Here is a 20,090-nt window from a genome sequence, read left to right on the forward strand (position 1 = left end):
ACAGCAGCTGCCCTTTCAAGGACAGCTTTTATAAGAGCTATGGCTGACCCAAGGCCATTCCAGCAGGTGCAAGTGGAGGAGTGGGGAATCTGTTATCTGGGGAACCAGTTCTCCCAGATAACAGTCCACGCACTTAACCACTACACCAAACTGGCTTAAAGAGTTCATACCTCTTTAAGAGAGCTGCCTACATCAAGGAAGAGATCTCTCACCAAGATAAACACCAAAGCGAAGCTCCAGTTACAAAAGAAACCAGTGGCAAGAGCTGTAAACAAACCATTTATTTGGGGATGACATCGATTTAAAACGTTAGTATTGGGCATCTACAATATTCGAGCTTTCCACAAACATCTATTTTCACTCTTCCACTTCAGAAAAAAAAAAGTTCTTAGGAATGTGTACAACAGAAAACGATACGTATTTAAACTTGCCCGGCGTACTAACACCGCACATTTTGTTGAGCTCTGCTGTCTTGGAAGAGGGTAGTCTCCATCGGGGTTTGCTGTTTATTGCGTTATTAATCTGGACGTCCAGTCAAGCCAGGAACTTTGGCTTGGGTACCCAATGGTGCTGTGCTGATCTTGCCTGAGCTGTGGAAGGAAGACAAGAGGAAACAATGCAAAAGGGAGTCAGCGGCTGTTGCCCTTTCCCATCGACAGCAGGAAGTTCCGAGAGCAGAAAGGGGCCTTCCTTCAATGCTCGAAAAAAGAGCTAGGGAGAAACTGAGCTTAACAGCACGGAGGAGGAGGAGAAGACAACTGCAGATTTATACCCCGCCCTTCTCCCTGAATCAGAGACTCAGAGCGGCTTACAATCTCCTATATCTTCTCCCCCTACAACAGACACCCTGTGAGGTGGGTGGGGTTGAGAGAGCTCACACAGAACCTGCCCTTTCAAGGACAACTTTTTTGAGAGCTATGGCTGACCTAAAGCCATTCCAACAGTTGCAAGTGAAGAAGTGAGGAATCAATCCCGGTTATTCCAGATAAGAGTCTGCACACTTAAAGAGCGCCAGTTTGGTGTAGTGGTTAAGAGAGCACCGCAACTCCCTTCTATGGCAATGTACTTACCATTCCTGACCTGACCTGGATGGCCCAGGCTGGCCTGATCTCACTGCATCTCAGAAGCTAAGCAGGGTCAGCCCAGGTTAGCGCTTGGATGGGAGACCATCAAGGAAGTTCAGGGCTGCTACATAAGAGCAGGCTATGGCAAACCATCTTTGCCCATCTCTCGCCTCGAAAACCCTACGGGCTGCTGTAAGTCAGCTGTGACGTGATGGAACTTTGTACTCCCACACTGAAAAGACCTGGGATGACCAATTCTGAAACGCCCTGTTGCAGTGAAGACTGGCCAAGATATGCAAACGCCATGCCCAAAACAAGCAACAAGGTTCAGACCAAAGATCCTTTCCCCTGGAGAATCAAGCCGCCCTGTCCCAAAACTCTGACTATCTCAGGGGGGACGCATGGAAGGAAAGGAGATTGTGTAACTTCTACTTGTTTCCAATGAACAAAAGGTTTTCACAAGGAAACCGACTGCCTCCTAAGCAATGTTCCCTCTAAGCTGCAGAGTCTTGTGAGCAAAAATTCTACTTGGTGAGCTCCTGGCATTAAAGTTGTGAGCTACTGCAAAATTATTGTGCTCTGGGGTCATCTTTCCTGAGCTAAGACAAAAATGTGTGAGCTGAAGGCTAAAAAACATCTGTGAGCTAGCTCACGCTAACTCAGCTTAGAGGGAACACTGCTCCTAAGATACATCTCAAACACTTCTGAAATGCCACCCTAAGTGGAGTGACTCACTCCTTAAGAGTTACACACTGAAGTCAATGAGGTTAGAAGGACGCCATTTTGCTTAGGATGACACCGTGGCCAAATGAATCTGGGAGAGCGGAGGTTCGAATCCGCGCTCTGCCGTGGGTGACCTTGGGCCACTCAGATGCTCTCAGCCTAAACCACCTAACGGTGTTGTTGTGAGGATAAAATGGAGAGAAGGAGGAGACTGGATTTATAATCTCTTTTTCCTTCCCTTCCCCACAAAACACCCTGCAAGGAAGGTGGGGCTGAGAGAGCTCTTTCGAGAACAGCTCTGAGAGAACTTGAGACTGACTCAGTCACACCAGCAGGTGCATGTGGAGGAGTGGGGAATCAAACCAGATTAGCTCAGAGATCGTCCAGATTAGCCTGTGCTCTTAACCGCTACACCAAACTGGCTCCAGCTTTGAGTCCTTGCAGGAGACAAAGGCAGGGTATAAATGAAGTGAATGCATTCTAAAAAATACTTTGCATCTTCATGTCAAAGCATCTTCCTTGAACAAAGGAACCATTCAGTCAACTAACTTCCCTAACAGCTAAGAAGCGAGCAATCCGGTTATCCAATATTACTGGGGTGTGTTCCGTTATGCTCAGATTCAGCGCTGGATGAATGGTTCTTGAGTTATCTGCGATGCGGGACACCTCAGTCCTTTCAATATTTCAGAATTCAAACATATCCTCATGTCAGAATTTCATACTTTTGATCAGGGGTGGAATTCTAGCAGGAGCATATCAGGCCACACACCCGTGATGCAGCCAATCCTCTAAGAGCTTTCAAAAAAAGAGCCTTGTAAGCTCTTGGAAGACTGGCTACATCAGGGGTGTGTGGCCTAATATGCAAAGGAGCTCTTGCTAGAATTCCACCCCTGCTTCTGATACTGCTTTAGCAGACAAAGCTGTGGCTTCCGTCTCACTGAAAGGTTTACCTTCTCAACTCACTGCCTTCTGAAAGGCAATGTTCAAGCACAGGGTGTGCAGTTTCTCTTCTCATCAGCAGTAGAGACACCTTTGCACTGGCTATGGAAAAGAGAATCGAACAGTCCCAACACCTCTCTCGCTACAAAGCTTGAGAACCAGAGTTCTTCCTAATATTCGTTTGAACGGACAGGGATCTTACTCAGGGGCTGCAACTGTTTCTCAAAAAAAAAATAACACTAAGAATATTTTGTGACTTCAGTTATCATTTGCAGTCACTTCACATGCACATAAACCACTTGGGTATTTCTGATTCAAAAGCATGTCCTGTTTCTGAACCAAGCAGGTAAGCGAAGCAAAATGTAATATGTGGGGATCTGGTCAGTATCCTCTACAACAGGGTTGTGTAATATATGACCCGCAGACTGGAACAAAAATAATATCGTTAACTGGGGTTGCCTTTGCCCTTTATAAAGTTTATATCTCCCATACCTGGCACTACATTTGGTGGCACACATGGCCAATGTTCCCTCTAAGCTGCAGAGTCTTGCGAGCAAAAATTCTACTTTGTGAGCTCCTGGCGTTAAAGTTGTGAGCTACGGCATGAATTAAGTGTGCTCTGGGGCCATCCTTCCTGAGCTGAGACAAAAATGTGCGAGCTGGAGGCTAAAAATCTGTGAGCTAGCTCACGCTGACTCGGCTTGGAGGGAACACTGCACATGGCCCGGCCCAACGAAGTGACATTTACGCCAGCTCCGGCCCTCGTGACAAAGGATCTACGAGATGCTGCCCCAAGTCCAAACGTCTGAATGGGCCTAGTCTCTGCTTCCTTGCAGGGACCCTGCTTGGTCGGCCCCCTCACCTGGTGTTATTATCACACCAAAGTGTGTACAAACGTATAGTTTAGCGACAAAGACTTAACAACATTTAAACGTACAGTAATGCTTCCAGAAAAGCAGCTGGTTACAAAACGCAATCACGGAAGAAGTCTAACAGTGAAAAAGTCCACACAACTCCATATATGGGGCAAAGCCCATTTCCTGTACACGTCTCTATGTCTTGTTATCTTCCGTGCTGCTTCCAAGGAATCCAAAAAATTCCACTGGAGAAAGGGCACCGTACTCCTAGGTCAAATTACGGTTTCGTTTCTTGTCCCTTCGTCGGCCTGATCTCTCCGCAACCATCATGCTGCCGAGCCACAAAGAAATACTTTTGTTTTCGGATCGACTCATTTCCTTTTTCGCTCTGCTCCTGGCTTTTCTGGAAGCATTAGCGTATGTTTAAACGTTGTTAAGTCTCTGTCACTAAAAATATAAGTTTGTAAACACTTTGGTGTGATAATTATATTTCCAGTGTTGATTGTATAGTTCCGTATCGACACATCAGAACCTGTTGAATGCATATTTTTATCCTCACCTGGTGTTGGCAGCAGGCCAGGTCTCCCGAGCAGTGGCCGCTTCGGTGGCAGGTGTGCTGAAGGGCCCAAGACGATTGGTCTCTTAGCAGACTGGGTTAGAAGAGGCGGTGGCTTGCCTTTTGGGCCTGTCGTGGGGGGTGGGGAGAAAAATGAGAAGGGAAATCAGCTGGTATTAAATCTTACGTTGAAGCTAAAGAAAGTTCCCTGGATCTATCTTTAGAATTCTTATCCTTGCTTTCTGAGGCTTTTTAAAAAATAAAATCTTGTCTACTGAGCTCAGAGCTACAAACTCTTTATAGTCTTGCCAACAAAACCAGTTTCTCCCCTAAACTTAGGGATTGTTCCGAATGGAAATATTCCAGCTGTGTACCTCTATCAACCTCTAGCTCCAAATTTGTGCAGAGCCTTTTTCTTGCCCTTCCATCAGCCGTTTTATTTGGAAGATTCCAAGGGACTCCCCATTCAAGTAGGTGCTGTTCCTGTAAGACTGATTGTGTTGAGACTGTCGCTCATGTTCTTCTTCAGTGTCCTCTCTATTTGGCGTTCCGCCGGGATCTTTTATACACCATACTGGCCCGACTCTTAGAGACCTCTGATGATTTTAAGGTGCTTTCTTTGCTTGATAATTCTGATCCGGAATTAGTAGCAAAGCTTTTTTTTTTTTTATAGAGCTATGGTTACTCGTCCTGATAAGTAGTACTACCAGGTTTTACTATGTTGCTACTTTGTTTCTATCTCGTAATCCTAATTTTATTCTGTATGGATTTTGTACTTTTTAAATAGGTAACCTGGCCATCCCTCTATCTTATATATGCCCAACAAAGGCTGTCTTGTGTGTATGTATGGTATTAAATCAAGGCTTTTAATGATGGGGAGTCATTCAGCGACAGCCTTCCGGTTTGAGCCACCCCTAAAGGATTAAATACTAAAACGGCTCATTGCAACAACACAGACGTCTCATTCTGCTTCAAAGCTTTTTTTTTTTTTAAATCAATGGAAACCTAAGTTTGCAAAACAATCAGCTTTACCAACCTGGTGCAGGGAGACGACCCCCCAAAGGCCTCTCACCCAACAAAGCAGGCTTAGTTGGAGGTACCACGGCAGACTGGCCCATCACCGAATTTCGTCCGGGCGTCGGAAGGAGAGGTGGAGGTTTGCTCAGGGTCTGCGGGAGGGCGCTAGTGCTCGGCCTGGCACTTGGCGGGAAGACGGCATCTTCGACAGCGGGCACTAAAGAAACGGGTTCTGCAACGAAGCCTGGTTTAGGAGAACTGAGAGTCAGCAAACGGCACGGGTTCAGAGGAGAACAACCAATGAATGGCAAGGGCTGGCAGCTTTGCAGTGTTATTATGGGAGTCTTGTACTTTTTAAGCCATGCGGCATCTTTGGCCGGGCCGATATTAATTTTAAGATCTTGTTAAAAGGACTCAAGTTTGATGGACAGAAGAAATAAGATTTTAAGACGCAAACTTCCAGGGTTTTTTGTTTCGTTTGTTTCCGGTTTGTAAAAATATGACAATCGAGCCGCCAACGTCGGCCACTGCAATCCCGAATGCAAGATTTTGCTTAATCTAACTTTAAAAGAAATATGCATGTCATTGGCTTTTGGGACGTGACGTGCGATTGTTATCAGAAGACAGGCAGGGAAAAGGGGAAGCAGCTGCTTTTCGGGACATCTGGACGCACCAAGGATTTTCAGCTACTGATCTGCGTGTGGACCAGGGCTTCCGGCTAATCCACTTTGCGGTAGTGGCTTCCCTGAGCCAGCGCAGTGTGGGAATGCTCTGCTGCTTGTTTTCGCAGGGACTGAAACTGCTTGTGCTCCCACAAGGCAAAAATAAAACTTATACAAAAAAGGACATTTTTTTTATTTCCCCACACTGCTGTGGGAATCGGGCCAATGACCCTATGCATAATCTTCTTTCGAGAAAGGACTACCGGGTAGAGACGGGCTGTTGGCATGCACGTGGTGTTCAGAACCCAGAAGGGCGTGTGCGTATGTGGTCCGTAGCTCCGCTTTAAATACCACATACCCAGGTTAGACCTAGGGGAGATATTACCTACGGGGACTAAGTGCGTATGAGCATCACCTAGGCTGATTTTTAAGGAATGTTTGCGTTTAAGTGAGATTTTATGGGTTAGCAAGGACTTTAATTTGACATGACGGGTGTTGCAACTTTTATATACAGAACACGGCTTTGGAATGGTGGGACTGACGGGGCTGTTCTAGAGGAAGAAGTGGGAGGTGGGGGGGTGGGGGAGGATAATGAATACCTTCGAGCTTATTTCTCCTGGTCTTCAGGTAGTCACTTATTGAATTCAGTTCTTCCAGGAATAAATGTTTGCCCTCACTTAACAGAAAGAGGAGATGTCTAATCCCTAGCGGCACGTGGTAACTCTCACAGAGCTCTCGTTCTAGGTAGTCATCCGCCAGATCAGCTGCTTTGTGTGAGATCTCTGAGCGTTCTTGCTGCTCGCGGTCCGCAAAAATTTTCTCAAACTCTTTAGCTATCAGAGCCAATGCATCCTCCATGGGCATATTACGGTGTACTACGGAGAAGAGAAACACCTTTGCTTTTCAAAACGTTATATCAAAACAAAAGGTTTTGTAAAAAAAAAAGCCGCGATTTTTTTTTTGCACCATTCGACTGCAATGTTAAAAACCATACTCCTCCTCTGGCATTAACATATTTCAGTTTTAACCGAATGTTATATGTTCATGATTCGGTACAAATGTATTTAACACTGGGTAGTGTAGCATGTGCTTTTGTTTTTTTTTTTAAAAAATACACACAACTCATTCAGCGATCAGCCTCATGTGTGGACTTGTTCATTTATAGCATTGATTTCGTGCTTGGGAACAATTTTATAAATCATTCCCAAAGTGAAGAGGAAGAGTATTAAGAATTCAGTGTAAAAGTGAGTTCTGGGAATTGGAAAAGGGAAAAAAAAGGAAGCTCACTGAATAGTTCTCTCTATGCAAAAATATACGATTGCATGAATCTTAATAAAACACTACGTGTTTGCCAGATGGCTAAGCCATGGATTTCTCAAGGAGTTTTAATTTTCTGTCAGAAATATTATCTCAAATGCTAAGTTTTAATCTTTGTGACGATGATTTAAAAAAAAAAAGACCTAGGTAACGTTTTATGAATGGGGAGGTGTCTTGAAGCTAAACTTACTTTTGATAGACTGATGAAGCATGATTACGGTGCAAGAGCAAAGTGCTACATTGGATGGTTCAACAAGAACGCAAAATGGGGAACCATCGTTTTTAACTTCTTGGAGGGCACGCGTGAGACCTGATTCAGATGTAAGGTATATCATTTCCACCACAAGGCCATGATCCTGCAACCGATGGCCTATGGCTGTTGAGTATTCCCTTGAAGGAAAAAAAACAGAAGCAGGTTACTTCACAAGTTAAAAGAGTACGGAGAGAGAGAGAGATGTGCAACTTCTCAGTTGCTACTATTCTGCGTGAAATGAGGAGACTTCAGAGTACCGGGCTGGTTGTGTTAAACAAAGTGGCATCGCTCTAACAACAAGGTGACTTTGGAATTCAGCCAATCCCTTCAAAACGGCAGGAGCCATGATAGGATGTTTGTGTCAGGTTTTCAGAATTTCAAGGCTTTTAACTACCTAGCAGTTGTGCTTGTGAATCCACAGAGCATTATATGGCTTCGAGGAAAACCAGAGTTCCCCCAACTGGAGTGCATGTGTGAAAAAGTATGAAAGAACTTTTAAAATAGAAAACCACCCCTTTTTGTGTTTCCAAGTGCAGAAGCATCCATTATACAAAAAAAACCCCAAAACCCATAAGGTGAAGGCCTTGCTGGCTTCAGAGATCCTTGGAAATGGCATTTTATGGAATTCTGGATGTAGCGAGGTGGGTTTAATCGCAAGAAGTTCTGCACCACAAACCATGGTTAACCAGTACACACCAATTCTTATTTTCATTTCAGTGGCAACTCCAAGAGAACTTGGTGAAAAACAGTTTGGCAACTACTAACATGAGGTTTATCTAGAGGTAGGAAACACTTTAAAGTGTGGATCCTAATAACACAACTGTGGTTCTTTTAGGAAGCATAAGTACCATAGAACCAACTACACGTTTCCTTTCCCTTCTAGCACTGTAGCATACATTTGTAAAACAAACAAATAAGAGCACAAAGAGCATGAGCAAAGGGGTTTGGGCAGGAAGAGTTACATGTCAAAGTAGTGAAGAAAATGGTCAACAGAAATTATGACACTGCATAATCTTCTTAATTTATATAGGCACTAAAACATGGGGTGGGTTTGTTTCGTGTTATCAACTGGTAACGTAGAAGGACCATGACTGGGGCCATCCCACCATCAGCTATGAACATTAACCCAATGTGAAAAGCATCCTTTTAACCTCTGAAGGTGAAAGTACAGTTGATTAGGCAAAAATGCCCCGAGTTTAGTTTAGTTAGATGGCACACAAAAGCAGCAATTTAATCCACAGGACAACAATGTCACTTGTGCATTAATGCAATTTAACTGAGGGCTCACAATTTGCGTTCGAGATCCTACATCCCATGTGTGTGAAGTATCACACTAGACAGTCGCTTTGAAATTGGCAAAAGGGTTACCTGAAGGCTTCAAAGCCGTGCATTACCCTTACTCGGCTCTGAAAGGGTAAAAAGCTGAATTTGCAATGTGTTTTATTACCATTTGGACAAGCATTTACTGGGATTTATGATGGGAATGACTGTTCTAGATTAAAAAGCGTAGGGGGTCACTCAGCCAGGAAGAAAGATGGGCAAAAAGGGGCCACATCTCAGAAGAGTGAAGGAAACCAGGTCTAATGGGTGGCCCCTGCAGTGTATATAGCTCTAAATGGATACCCAAGATCGGGATATGATGTTAAGCAGATGAATAAAAGGATGGGGGGGGGGGTGCACTACTTCCACATCTTATAAGACAGGAAGTGGCAAGAGGCTGTTAACATGGAAATAATTTGCTCAAAATACCTTAAATGCTTGTTCCAATACTGTATTATTCTAGTGGTGTACAATCTGAGGAACAGTCAATAAAAAGAATACAAAAAGGGAGCTTGTGTCACCAAGCATGTATATCTTTATGTGAATTAACTGGCTGGGTTAGGTTGCTGACTTGTTTAGCTAAGGTCTAGAGCAAAAAGTACGGAGCTTTCGCTGAGACTGCAAGCAAACAGGAAGTGTGCTTCAGAAGGTACTGAACCTGAGAATCAGTAAGAGCTTTTGGGAAGGAAATAACTTGAGAATGCAAATTAAAAGGCTGCGGTTAATGTCAGCACCACAGGAGACTGAAGAGTCGGAGAGAAACAACGAAGCGAGAAGGGCCTGTGTTACTTTCCCCAAAAACTTTCATTACTTTAACCAAAGCAGCAGTGTCAAATCCACCTTGAATGGGCAACCTGTTTTGTACTGTAAGATCTTCAAAGAAAAACACAGTTATCTTGATGTAAAAAAAAAACAACAACAGTTAAAATGGGAAGACTAACACAGTGCTGTGGGTATGAGAGACTACACACCTGCATTTCGTTTTAGAAAGACTGCCAGGAAAAAAAGAACTATTTAAGAGGCACTGTGGAGTGGAAGTTAAAATGTAACCAGCTGAAAACGTAACCAGGATTGAGGTTCCTAGTGTGTTTAGCATATAAACATGCGGTTGAACCCCAGACTAAATTTTTCAAGGGCAGAATGGAACTCCCACCCACCTGATTTCCACAAAATACTACTTCTGGGGGATAAAAGGAACTTGAGGAATGTTCATGCGCAGAATATGCAGCTGGAAGGGGAAACGGACAAAAACTGCCAGTTTAGTCTGGATACAAACCTACTGACCAGTCAACAATGGCAAGGCCTTGCTGGTGGAAGTAATCTTGTGAACTCACAAAACGTCATCTTTACATATTTATTCCTGGTCTTGTAACAACCCAGACCAGAATTTTGGAACATTTAACTGTAGGATCATTATTTCAACACCTTAAAATATATTAAAAGATACTTTCAAAAAAAAAAAATTAACAACAACATACATCCAAGCAACACGGTTTGGGACATCCAGGAAAGGTCATCTGATAAGAACGTTCCAAATTTCAACACCAGATAGCCAAATATTTAATACAGAGATTTGTAATTAATACGCAATGAGAGAATCCTTAGTACGCTTCACAGATGCAAGGAAGCGGTCGGGCAACATGTATGTGGAATCCAAATGGTTTTATATGAAGGTTCCGAATTCATAAGGTAGTTAACCAAAGGGCAGAAAATCTGGAGTTATTGTGCCTAGATTTTATAGTGCTCATTTAAAGAGACTCTCTTATTAAAAATCTGGTCATAAGGATTAGAAATCATACCAAGGGTTGTAAAGGGTGTGAGTTAAGGCCTACCATGATCAACAAGACTGAAGCCCAAACGATATTTGACAGTGGTAAACCCTAAGTCTTCAGGTGTGTCTCTGCAGCGGCCATTAAGGCAGGTTCTGAACTCTCTCACCATGCTTACCTGCCCACCTCTACTCCAGCCTTCCAGGAACTCTCCCCAGACGACATCAAAAGTTAAAAGTGTGAGAAGAGGAGGAGAAGCTGTAGGCAGGAGAGGAAAACTGTCCCTATTGCCACCTGCGCTGTGCATGACAGTGGGTCTGCTGCTGTCACTCATAATTTGGGCCTGGGACAATCACCACCGGTTTGTGCTGTTTTTAGAAAACGCTTTAGTAAAGAAACGCAAGAATCCTGCAAGCATCAGTGGCGTGTGCTTGCTCAAGGCAAGAAAATTAAATGTCTGGGTTAGCTCAGATGGACTCTTTTAAGAGCATCCTTAAGAAATAGACCTACGCTTGATCCTTGCTGATGGAAACAATGACGCAGTCTGAAGGTCTGTCTTTATCGAACTCCTTTTCTATCTGCTGGTAGAACTGCAAGTACAGCTTCTCCCGCTGGACATCCTTGGTGAAATCGTCATCTGGGAAGAAAGCCAAACACACTGAAGTCATGCCGCTAGCAAAGCAGTGATGACGCTTAAATGCCTGCACAAACAGGAGCTTGAAGGAACCTCTAAAGGGTTCCCAACACTACTTCGGCAAATGCTGGGAGAGTTGAGTGGTGGTGCTTAGGGAAGGGTATGATGTCTGGGTGACACTCTAGGAGAGGGGGTTGGGGAACCTTTTTTCTGTCAAGAGCCATTTGGATATTTAAAATATCATTTGCGGGCCATACAAAATTATCAACTTAACTCCCTCCGCCAAGGGAGAACAATTCAGGTCGGCAAAATTATTCCAAATAATTGTTTTTCTATTTGAATCATGTGGGGAGACCCTAAATTGGCACACAAACACACCTCTGGCTCGCCGCTCTAGGCAAATGCCGAGTCTGTGGCCCCACAAGGTAGGACCAGAAGCAATGGGTTGAAATTAAATCAGAAGAGTTTCCGGCTCAACATTAGGAAGAAATTCCTGACTGCTAGAGCGATTCATCAGTGGAACAGGCTTCCTTGGGAGGTGGTGGGCTCTCTTTCCTTGGAGGTTTTTAAACAGAGGCTAGATGGCCATCTGACAGCGATGAAGATCCTGTGGATTTAGGGGGAGGTGTTCGTGGGTTTCCTGCATTGTGCAGGGGGTTGGACTAGATGACCCTGGAGGTCCCTTCCAGATCTATGATTCTAGGTCCAGGGCTCTTTTTTTGTAGAAAAAGCCCAGCAGGAATGCAATAGCATATTAGACCACATCCCCTAATATTAGCATATTAGACTTTTTCCAGGCTCCACAGCAATCCTGGTCAGCCAGGCCAGGCCCAGGGAGTCTGCTGCACAGTGTGGCTGGGCCCTGTGATCCCTGCTGGCCAGCCAAGCCTCAAGAAGGCCACCATGTGGCTCAGCTCGGCCCAGCAATCCCGAGGGCCAGACCAAGTGATCTCAAGGGCCATAAACGGCCCTCGGGCCAGACGTCCCCACCCCTGCTCTAGGATGTCTCATGTAGTTTCTACGGTCTTTACCACAAGAACTAGGATAAATTCCTAGAGTGTCATTCTATGGACGTCATTTTTCTGTTGTTCCTCAGTTCCTTAGGAGCCAGTAACGGGCTGGCGGGTGAATTAACCCCCCTCCCCCCCCACTGAGTGCAGGGTAATCAGGAAGCCTACACTTTTGCGGTTTAACAAAATTGTATTCTAGTTATGCCTCTGTACATAGCTTCCTCTCTGTGCAGGTAAGAGGAAAATTAACTACAAGCAACATGAAATATTTAGTGACTCCAAAATGTCTGACCAGGATCTATCAGCTCATTCTAAAAGACTGGCAATTGAAAAGCAACTTCTAGGAGAAGGGGTCACGAGCAAGAAAGTGACTGCCGTAAAAGTCAAAACACTACATAAGAACATAAGAGAAGCCATGTTGGATCAGGCCAATGGCCCATCCAGTCCAACACTCTGTGTCACATAAGAACATAAGAGAAGCCATGTTGGATCAGGCCAGTGGCCCATCCAGTCCAACACTCTGTGTCACACAGCGGCCAAAAAAACCAAGTGCCATCATGAGGTCCACCAGTGGGGCCAGGACACTAGACGCCCTCCAACAGTGCCCCCCCAAAGCACCAAGAATACAGAGCAACACTGCCCCAGGCAGAGTTCCAACAATACGCTGTGGCTAATAGCCACTAATGGACTTCTGTTCCATATGCTTATCCAATCCCCTCTTCAAGCTGTCTATGCTTGCAGCTGCCGCCACCTCCTGTGGCAGTGAATTTCACGTGTTAATCACCCTTTGGGTGAAGAAGTACTTCCTTTTATCCGTTCAAACCCGACTGCTCAGCATTTTCATTGAATGCTCACGAGTTCTCGTATTGTGGGAAAGGGAGAAAAGTACTTCTTTCTCTACCTTCTCTATCCCATGCATAATCTTGTAAACCTCTGTCATGTCACCCTGCAGTTGACATTTCTGCAAGCTAAAGAGCCCCAAGCGTTTTAACCTTTGTTCATAGGGAAAGTGTTCCAACCCTTGAATCATTCCAGTTGCCCTTTTCTGGACTTTTCCCAATGCTATAATCTTTTTTGAGGTGCGGTGACTAGAATTGTACACATTATTCCAAATGAGACTACGCCATCAATTTATACAGGTGCATTAAATGCCTGTTTTGATAAAAGCTGGGAACAGCTTCATCACCAGAAAAAACCACGTCTTACCTTTTTGGGAATACTGGTATCTCTCATACTTATCTTCGCTCCCTGTTGATGGGTGATACTGCTGTCCAAAAAGTTCTTCAAAGCTAAGCATGAACAACAGAAGGAAATCAGGCAAATGCAGTTTCCTGAAGTTTAAACAAGACATCTATCGTATTTTCTTACAGGAGTGCTTCAGGGGAGGATCTCAAACAGCCGCATAGTCATTACTCTTGATATATCTGTCGTATCTTTATCTCAGTCTTCTTCTGAGGACATCAGGGCAGTGCAAAGTGTCCCCACCCCGAATGACAATCCTGAGGTAGGTCGAACTAAAGAAGAATAACTGCCCCCCCCCCCAATCACTCCGTGAACTTCACGGCCAAGTGGGGCATTTGGACCTATGCTCCTTTATCTCACTTCAGCTCTAACCACTGTCACACTGGCTGTCTTAATAACAGACCCTGCTGATTATTTAGGGCTAATGTAAGGAGCCCCGCGGCGCAGAGTGGTAAGCTGCAGTACTGCAGTCAAACTCTCTGCTCATGACCTGAGTTCGATCCCGGCTGAAGCTGGGTTCAGGTAGCCGGCTCGAGGTTGACTCAGCATTCCAAGGTTGGCAAAATGAGTTCCCAGCTTGCTGGGGGGAAAGTGTAGACGACTGGGGAAGGCAATGGCAAACCACCCCGTAAAAAAGTCTGCTGCGAAAACCTGAGGGAAGTAGAATCGGAAACGACTGGTGCTTGCACAGGGGACTACCTTTACCTTTTTAATTTAAGGATCCTTAGGAATGTGGTAAACTTAACAAGCAACAAAAAAAGAAGAGGGAGGGGTTAACTGAAGTGATGCTATAATACTGACGAAGGCTCCCAGTGTTAGGTTGGAAGCAGAGCACACTGATGCGAAGAAGAACTGCTCATTAGTGGAGCTATATAATTAGCAAGACAAAACCCGCATGGGACCACACGCTGCTAGGTGCTGGTTGCTGCACACGGGTTAATTTCCCAAGCCTCCCAAAGGTTTGCGTCAAACCCGCCTTTAGATGCAAGAGTTGGATGGGTCTCTTTTTGGGGGGGAAGCAGAGGCGAATTCACGAAAGCCTGGTGTTACCAGTTATGTTCAAAAGAATAACCTACCGCTGCTTGCCCTTAAGCCTTGGAAGAGAGAACAAATTGTCATTTAAAAATAAATACTACGAAAGAAACCACGTTCTAACCTGTTAATATCTTCGTAGTCCTTTGAATACCCATCTGGAGGAGAGTAAGAGCTCTTCTGAACTGTTTTGTAGGGATTTATGCTAAAGGGAGGGAGGGGAAAAAATACAAGGAGTGTCAGAAGACCCTTTCGTTTAACTGGAGCAGAACTCTTCATTTGATGGTATAAAGGATATTCTCCCCAGGGAGTCCTGAATCCTATTTCAAGTTAGTTCACACTAAGGCTTGGCACTCTTAACTTTCTTCTGGTGGAGCACTGATAAGAGGACTTCAGGACCTATCTTCTCAGCTCCAATCAGTACTAGCAAAGCTCTTTTCTCCATACCTCACGCCTGTTGCAGAAAACTCTTGAAGAGCCATGAAACACAGAAGCAGTGCAGGAGAGGAGGAAGGGCACCTGACACCATCAGCATCCAAAACACATCAGACGTTTTCCTTTTCCCGGATGATGGCTCTTAAAGGAGCACCCTCCGGCTGATGTTTCACATGACAAGCAGCAGAGACTTGGAAGGAAAATAAGCCTCATCCTTTCGCGATTTAGGTGCTGCGGTAAATGCTTAGCCGATAAATGCTTATTCAGCAGGGCTTTTTCTGTAGCAGGAACTCCTTTGCATATTAGGCCACACTCCCCTGATGTAGCCAATCCTCCTAGAGCAGTGGTGGCGAACCTATGGCACGGGTGCCAGAGGCGGCACTCGAAGCCCTCTCTGTGGGCACGCACGCTCCCACGCACTTAACCTCTACACCAAACTGGCCCTCCTTTCTCACATCACTTTCTAGTTAATACAATTAAGATTATCCCTGAAGTTTCCAAGGGTAGCCATGCTGGTCCATAGCAGAACAACTAGATTCGAGTCCAAGGGTACCTTAGAGACTAACAAGATTTGGGGGAGGGGGCACAAGCTCTCCAGCATTAGAGCTCCCTCGATTAGATAAAAGGAGCTTTGACTCTCAAAAATCTTGTACTCTAAGATGCTGCTGGACTCAGATTTAGCCATATAAATCAATGGACTCCTTTCATCAACTTAATTTATTAACTAATGTCATGTATCCCCTGCCTTCCTCCCCCAAAAGGACACTGAAGTAGTTTGACACACTCTCCCCTTCTCTTTTATCCTCACAACGAACCTATGAGGTGGGTTAACTCAGAGTATATTACTGGTCCAAGGTTTCCCAGCAAGCTGCCAGGGCAGAGTGGGTATATGAATTAGGACCTCCCAGAGCTGATCTGGACACCCTAACCACCAGCTCCTACTAAACACACTGTATTTTAATATATTCTTTTTTCTTAATGGCAAACTAGAATGATGTTTACAATATACATTACATGTTCAAAAGTAAATTAGGTGGACAGGAACACCTCTGGGAAAGGCATGTTCTCAGTTTAACCCAGACCTGCAAGCAACAGAGCAATGAACAAGCCTCCATTTATGACACTCTCACCATCATTCTCCCATTCAGACATGTTACTATATTGTTGGTTTCCTAAGCAAATGCTATCCAGACCAAAGGTTCTTTCAGTTTGTTAATTTCACTATGAGTTGTTTTTTTCTAAACTAAAACCTCAGTATTCAGGTTAAATTGCACTTTGCGATAAATAAGTGGGTTTTCGGTTGCATTTTAAACACTCGGTCTCTAAAAGGTTCGCCATCACTGTCCTAAAGGATTGACTACATCAGGGGTGTGTGGCCTAATAAGCAAAGGAGTTCCTGCTACAAAAAAGCGCTGCTTATCAGCACACTCCATCCCTGAAGGAAGGTCTCAAGAACAGTGGTCCTCGGCCTTTTGGGTATGGTGACCCACAAGTCAAAATTTAATTTGTGATTTATACCCCATCGTATCCCGTAAAGCGGGCTCAGGGCAGCTTGCAACATTAAAATATTACAATAACAATATATAAGGCATCGAGTAAACATATCAAAACATATCAATAAATAACGTATCAAGAGTAAATTATCTCATAAGTATAATACACATAAATCAAATCAAAAAGACCATAACTCAGACGACTGGCATAGCTCGGGAGCCACATAAGGCTCTTTCAAGCATGCTGTGTGGCTCTCAAAGACCCCCAATCCCACAGGTCAGCCTGGGGAAGACATTTCTCTCTTTCAATCACTTCTCCAAGTGACTTAAATGCATTGGAGAATGCATTTAAAGCTGCTTTCTTTCCATCTCTCCCTCCCCATTTTCCTTCCTTCCTGTCTTGCGGCTCTCAAACATCTGACATTCTTGTTTTGTGGCTCTTCAAACATCTGACATTTATTCTTTGTAGCTCTTACATTAAGCAAGTTTGGCCACTCCTGGCCTAAGACCGCAGGTTCAAACAGTTGGTAAAAGCTTCAGCTCAATTGGTACAGTGTTTTGACACAGCATCTCCAACCGCATTGGCACAGCCTACGCACATAGATGGCAAGGTGCTGGGGGAAGCAAGGATTTCAGACGGCATCTGTTAGGATCAATTAAAAGCCCTGCAGAAGAGCTCCATCTTACAGGCCCTGCGAAACTTAGGCAGGTTTTTACTTGGTATAAAGACCCACTTGGGACAAACAACCCACAAAAAAATAACACACATTATTAAAACTGTACAAGCCTGGAGCTGCCTTCACAGGCTTCGCGACCCGCTTCTGGGTCAGGATCCACATGTTGGGAAACACTGCCCTAGAACAGCAGCACTGTGGCCCGGTTCATTTCCAAATGAGGAACTAAAAGGCCACAAGGAGGGAGGGGAAATCTTGTAGTTTGAACCACAGCACGCTCAAAAACGCCAACATGGCATAGTGATGGCACCTTTATGGCACCGATGCTGCCATGACACAATAGGTAAGTTAGGGTGTAACAGTTTTAATTAACTTTTAAAAAGATATTGCCAAATCTTTCCATGCCTCGCGTCACGTGCCAGGCTGTTTCTGCTTCTAATTGCTAGCCGCAGACAAGGCACATATGGATGTGTGTTTCTAACTCCTTGCAAGTTAGGACAGCAAAGACAGGTTACTGGGAGGAAATATTCTGTTACTGGGAGGCAGCTATTCTGTGATGCTGCCTCTTAGCACAACCAATACCACTTTCCTTGGTTTTCCTACCTAAAAAGGTGACTGCCAAACTGACTGCATTCTTTGAAATGAAGAATAATTAGCTGTATTCCCATATCAGTCACAGATTGGATGGGGATTCATTCAATGTTTTGGCTTTTAAAAAAAGCAGACCATGAAGAAACAATCATTTGCAGGTGTAGCTAATAGGAGGAGATCACGGGAGCAAATAATTCATGTATGTGCTGTATAATATCAACCTTGGGGAAAGGAACGCCAAAGCCGATGGGAAGCTTAGTGTCTGTTTCACTGCACCTTGGATTTCATCCTTTGCCCCTTCGTATCGTGCCTTGGTGGCTTTCATGCAGCAAGCATAACTGACCGTACATTCTAATAGACACCCGTGGCCCCCCCCCCCCCCCCGGTCTGTGGATAGCTAAATCTGCAGATCAGGGCTGTGTGGATAGCTAAAGAGACTTTTCTACAAACTTGAGGCATGCCCAAATTTGCAAAAAATCTAAACTTTAAAAAAAAAAAATACACAAGGGGGTTAAATCCCCTGAAAAGTAAAATGGTGCTCTCAGTGCAAGCTCAGAGAACACGCTTGCCTCCAGCAGTTGTTACAGTTCCTGAGTCAAGCTGGACCCAGTGGTGGTGGCACAGCCCAGGAACCGTGCGGGGCCCCGCTGGCCAGCTCTGGGCAGTCAGAGATGTGCTGGCAGCGGTGCAGTCCCTAAGTCATGTTGAGCCCACTGTGGTAGCTGTGCAGCCTTCAAATAGGGTTGCCAATCCCAGATGGGGGCAGGGGATCCCCCACTTTGGAGGCCCGCCCCCCGCTTCAGGGTCATCAGAAAGCGGGGAGGGGGAGGGGAATGTCTGCTGGGCACTCCATTATTCCCTATGGAGACTTATTCCTATAGGAAATAATGGAGAATTGATCCCGGAGTATCTGCGGCTCTGGGGCGGGGGGGGGGGGGGGCTGTTTTTTTGAGGTCGAGGCACCAAATTTTCAGTATAGCATTCAGGGCATCTCTCCAAAATATCCCCTGAGTTTCAAAAGATTGGACCAGGGGGTCCAATTCTATAAGCCCCAAAAGAAGGTGCCCTAGCCTTCATTATTTCCTATGAAAGGAAGGCATTAAAAAAGGTGTGTGGTCCCTTTAAATGTGATGGCCGGAACTCCCTTGGAATTCAATGATGCTTGTCACACCCTTGTTCCTGGCTCCACCTCCAAAGTCTCCTGGCCCCACCCCCAAAGTCCCCAGATATTTCTTGAGGGGCATGCAGTAAGAATCATCACAACCCAGGAGTCATCCTGGGCTTGCTGAGAAAATGGGGGGAATCCCCCCCTCTGTGAGTATTGTGGGCCCGCAAAGAGAATTGGGGGGGGGGGTCTCCGCTGGCTTGCCTATAGCTGCTCCAAGAGAACCCACACAGACCTCCCTTCAGCTTCCACTCTGTGGCTTACCTGGAAAAGCTCCAGGGAAACCACCACAGCGCCCCGCCCCCCGCATCTCTCCAGTCTTACGCTCTCAAACATCTGACATTTATTCTATGTGGCTCTTGTGTAAAGCAAGTCTGGCCAGCCCAGTACCGGATCTTTTTAACTGGATAAGCGAGGGGTTAAACCCTGGGCCTTCTGCATGCAAAGCGGATGATTCGATCCACAGCCCTACCCGCCAGATATGAAGACAAAGACCGATTTCAGACTAGGGCTTGTTCCAGATAGAGAGCCCTTTTGCTCCCGGCGCTTCTCTCCATTTTCGAAAAGTTGCCGTGGAGCTGTGAGTTGATGTGTCACTTTCCCACAGCAAGCAAGATCGTCTTATGAGTAGTTTCTGCTTGCCGTGGGCAAACAGTGCGCCATCTCGCAGCTCCGTGGCAGCTTGTGTGAAAATGGAGAAGAAGCACTGGGGGCAAAAGGGCTCTCCATCCGGAACAAGCCCCAGTTCGAAATAGGTAAAAGTTTACATTAATGTAAAACTTCTTTTTAGGCAGGTTTTCTGTCAACAGTCCATCATGAACTCTTCACAACATGCGGACTCATTCATAACTCACTCATGCTGTTGCTGAATGACAAGGGACTCGGCACAGAAGGGAACGCTTTTGAAAAGAAAGGGTATTGGTTATTTCAAATAAAAGTTTGGGCAACGCTTTCCCAGAAAAGCGAGTTGAAATAGTTTCTTGTTTAGTCAAAGGAATACAGAAGGGCACAACAACATGCAAGACTGGAAGAAGATTCTTAAAAGGAATTTAACAACCGAAACACATCTATTGTGATTTACTTACTCCAGAAGACGTGGGATCCACCCGGGTCTTTGCCTGGATCCAAAATGAAAAGAGCAACGGTTAACTTGTGTGGAAGATGCACCTGCAAGCAGCAGCTGCTACATCAATTATGGTAAAAATGTTGCAGACTGGCTTCTTACAAATTTAAGCAATGCTTTATTAGGGCATAATAAACTGAAAACATAAAACAGGAAGACACCTCTGTGCATACAGAAAAATTGACTGCAGAACAGAATCCAGTTACTGTTGGAA

At 45.0% G+C, this 20,090-nt stretch overlaps 1 protein-coding gene across 3 annotated transcripts in view; it reads right to left on the bottom strand.

Moving 5' to 3' along the window:
* Positions 1–265: 265 nt before the first annotated feature.
* The window catches only part of LOC132582223 (nuclear receptor coactivator 5-like), a 32,196-nt gene continuing 12,371 nt past the window's right edge, over positions 266–20,090 (bottom strand). The window contains exons 3-11 of one of the 3 annotated variants that reach the window (XM_060253758.1): positions 19,839–19,871; positions 14,520–14,600; positions 13,328–13,410; positions 10,988–11,114; positions 7,326–7,525; positions 6,418–6,693; positions 5,176–5,388; positions 4,143–4,268; positions 266–590 (exon numbers count right to left, since the gene is read on the bottom strand). In XM_060253758.1, coding sequence (XP_060109741.1) covers positions 535–590; positions 4,143–4,268; positions 5,176–5,388; positions 6,418–6,693; positions 7,326–7,525; positions 10,988–11,114; positions 13,328–13,410; positions 14,520–14,600; positions 19,839–19,871 — 1,195 coding nt within the window. In that variant the 3' untranslated portion in view covers positions 266–534. Of the gene's footprint in view, positions 591–4,142; positions 4,269–5,175; positions 5,401–6,417; positions 6,694–7,325; positions 7,526–10,987; positions 11,115–13,327; positions 13,411–14,519; positions 14,601–19,838; positions 19,872–20,090 lie in introns of all 3 variants that reach the window. The other 2 variants (XM_060253759.1, XM_060253757.1) reach the window with 2 other exon arrangements.

Source organism: Heteronotia binoei, chromosome 14, assembly GCF_032191835.1.
Source record: "Heteronotia binoei isolate CCM8104 ecotype False Entrance Well chromosome 14, APGP_CSIRO_Hbin_v1, whole genome shotgun sequence".
Lineage (NCBI taxonomy): Eukaryota > Metazoa > Chordata > Lepidosauria > Squamata > Gekkonidae > Heteronotia > Heteronotia binoei.